The sequence below is a fragment of the Branchiostoma floridae genome, chromosome 12 (assembly GCF_000003815.2).
Source record: "Branchiostoma floridae strain S238N-H82 chromosome 12, Bfl_VNyyK, whole genome shotgun sequence".
In the NCBI taxonomy this organism is placed as follows: Eukaryota; Metazoa; Chordata; class Leptocardii; order Amphioxiformes; family Branchiostomatidae; genus Branchiostoma; species Branchiostoma floridae.
The window spans coordinates 15,532,496-15,535,841 of NC_049990.1; the positions used below are offsets into that span (position 1 = coordinate 15,532,496).

Here is a 3,346-nt window from a genome sequence, read left to right on the forward strand (position 1 = left end):
GAATATACAGTATGCTGCAGTTCCAGTAATTCTACAGTTGTAGCGTCCGTACCCCCTTAGTGATCCATTTATAAAAGCCCATGTACAGAAGTTATAAAAGCTCGTTGTGCGGAGATCCTTTAGGATAGTATGCCCAAGGTGTGTACCTTTGAACTGCTAACAACAAAAAAAGAATAAAATGGAGTTGAATTTTCACCCCTAGTGACCCCCTTTTGGTACATTAGATTGTGAAGTAGCCGTATAACAAATCCTTACGCTTAGTTACAGCCTTCGAAATTTTATCAACAAAAGAAAAATTGATGTTCTCCGTACTATCACTAGTAACAGTTGTGTCACCAATTTAAGTTTTACAGGACTAAATCTTGGAAGATTACAAGTTTAGAAGAAAGTCCACACCTCTGGCTTGGGAGCTCCTGGTCTCCTAGATAACAATAAACAATGGACAAGTTTAATGTAACATCAGTAAAGGCAACAATACAGTCATGTAATGTACAGGCAACCATAAGCAATGACAGAAAGCAGTTTAGCACATATGTATGAATATGGCAAAAACATTTCTAATAGCATGTACATGTACTGTGTATGATTGTTTCTAGAGACAAAAGCACTAGTCAAGATGTAAAATGTGACACTGTGTCCATTGACAATGTGCAAGATTACCTGTTGATCTTGAGAGTGCCCACCTCCCCATCTTCCACTGTCATCCATTTGTTAGACATGTACTTTGGCACCTGTAAGTGTAAGATCGAGTGTAAGGTCAGGTATTCACGAGAATCAAACATGTGATAAAGTCATTGTTACTGCAGGGGAAAGTAGACCTCAGCCTTGGGCGAAGTTTCACACTTTTTTGGACTCCTAATACCCTGGATGAGAGGGCTGAGGTTCAAGCCCTGATTGGGCATTGTGTGAGGGATTGCATTTTCCTTTTAGATGGGGACATAAAGCCAACAGTCCTATATACAGGGAATGACCCCGGGTTAGCAGAGTCTCCTTGTGGGGTCATAATGGCAGGGTGTTTGGCCAAGAACCCAGAAGTCCTGGGTTTCAATCCAGTCTGTCGTGCCACCGATCTTGTCCTCGTTTTACTCAGGTGAAAATGAGTAGGTAGCTTTGTTTGGGACATCCCTCTAGCAGGACGTTAAATGGAGGTTACATGTTTAAGAAGAGCCATACCCCGTGCATACAAAAGATCCCACCACACTTACGGAAAAGAGTAGGGGTCCATCCCAGTTTGAGTTAGCCTGGGTACTAGGGCTGGGTATCGGTACTGCGTACCGGTACAAAACCGGTTTTTCTTATTGGACCGGTCCAGAAAAACCTGACCTAAAAAAAATTAGGTGGACCGGATGTTGGACCGATTCGAAAAGTAATAGATTATTTTATCAGGCATTCACACGTTTTAGCGCTTGCAAATGGAAGAGTGAAGTAGAGTAGAATTTATAGTTATTTCTACCAAGTTTTACAGCCAATCGTACAGGTGCGGTTAGCGTTGTATGGTTTTAAAACGCCAGTGTAAGTCTAATACTCCACCAAACAGATTTCTTTGTAGTAAAATGGACCATTGGTATGAGTCATACTGCATCAGGTCCAGGTTCAGGTCCGGACCTGGACCTAATCCTTTGGACCTGAACCGGACCTGGACCTGAATTTTTTGTACCGGTACCCAGCCCTACTGGGTACCATACGGATAGTAGTTCGCTCGTATGTTCGCTTCTGCTATCTGTCTGGAGACATGCATATTCAAACCGTTTGGTGCTAATGTCAGTTAATGAGCGAATCAAAGAATGGGACCAGGGTTCTAGAGCACTTGTTCGATGACAACAGGTTGGGGTCTGCATGCACAAGGGGATGCAGGACTTTTCCGGTGTTGGAACACCGTTTGAATCCATTCCATAATTCACTCATATGTGGGGACCAATCAACACCTGCGTCCAAAATTTGGACGATTCCAGACGTTAAGATGGTCCGCGTTCCCAGACAGAAACACAGAAAAGTGACTGTATATAGTGTATAGTGCACGTCAGAGCTAGAAGCGACTGTATATAGTATATAATGAATGTAGGAGCGGACTACTTTCCGGATGGTACTCAGGCTATTATTGGACATAATCATTTTAGTTCTAAGTAAAACGTTATTTGTTATCGTGAATCCATCGTTAACTGTTGTCGAGACATAATCGCGACCTGCAGAGGAAACGTACACATAAGATAACCCTCAGAGGCTATATAAACAAACAAACAAACTCCATGAACTAGCTACTTGAAAAAACATCACATCACAGGTAAAGGATGACATTAATCCATATCCCATGTGTATGGATATATTTTTGTCTTCCACTGAAGGGGTTCGATGAAAGAGCTGGGCTGGGCCCCTGGCCTGTCTACCTGGCCTGTCTACCTGGCCTGGCCATCACGTCAGGCCACCAAGATACCCCCATTCATACCCTCAGAAATTCTCAGCCTCTCATCTAGCTGCGCCCTCTAGCAGAATATAGACAAATTGTCGAGAGCATGTACTTAGTGCATTGTCAAGCCACCTACGAGCAAGATAAGCTGATATCTATTCAATGTTACTTGTCTGAATTTAAATTTCTAAGGGTCTGCAAATAGATAAACAACAACATTAAGGGAGATAGAAACGACGCTTGTGGTTGATGTTGAGAACAACGATACCATACTCACAGTGTAACATTTGATCTAGTGGCAAATGTTACAACAGGCAGTTTGGCCAAACAAAGGAGGTCATATTTAGGTCACCACGTAACTGCAGGCCTGGGTATGGCAGAAACGGGTGCTGTCAGAGGATTGGACATTTATTTGACATTTTCCCCTTCACGTTATCGGTTAAAGGTTTGAAGATTGAATATTTATTCTTCAATGTACATAACAAGGACTGACTGCTTCTTAAAACAAGGCTGGAATACAGCAGTTTGTTTTTCATTTTATAGCAAATGTTAGTTTAACACACTGCTTTAGGGATCCGATCCCCCAGACAACTCTCTAAGGGAACTAAGCGCCAAGCATGTGACCCCGGTCATCTCAGACGCTCCACCTGTCACGTCTCTTTTAATAAAACAGCAACAGGCGCTTGTCCAGGGACAAAATAAATGTAGTTGATTGAGAGACGTAGTAATTGCTACTCTTTAGCGCTGTCAGAGAACTCAGCCTGGCATGTCAGCCCGGCCCCTTGACTGGCCCTTTGAGGAAGTAAAATTATAACTCTGTCTGGGAGGTATTAGGCCTTTCTACCAGCCAGAAATACAAGTACCACAGTTTGTGTCTTTTTGATCTGTCTTCGACTAGACCGTACAACAAAAGAGAAGTATGTTCATGACGTGCTGTTTAGA

At 42.7% G+C, this 3,346-nt stretch overlaps 1 protein-coding gene across 3 annotated transcripts in view; it reads right to left on the reverse strand.

Moving 5' to 3' along the window:
- Positions 1-3,346, reverse strand: part of LOC118427778 (general transcription factor IIF subunit 2-like) — a 14,828-nt gene that overhangs the window by 8,279 nt on the left and 3,203 nt on the right. For all 3 annotated transcript variants that reach the window (XM_035837706.1, XM_035837708.1, XM_035837707.1), the window contains exons 2-3: positions 661-731; positions 397-421 (exon numbers count right to left, since the gene is read on the reverse strand). In XM_035837706.1, coding sequence (XP_035693599.1) covers positions 397-421; positions 661-731 — 96 coding nt within the window. The remainder of the gene's footprint in view (positions 1-396; positions 422-660; positions 732-3,346) is intronic.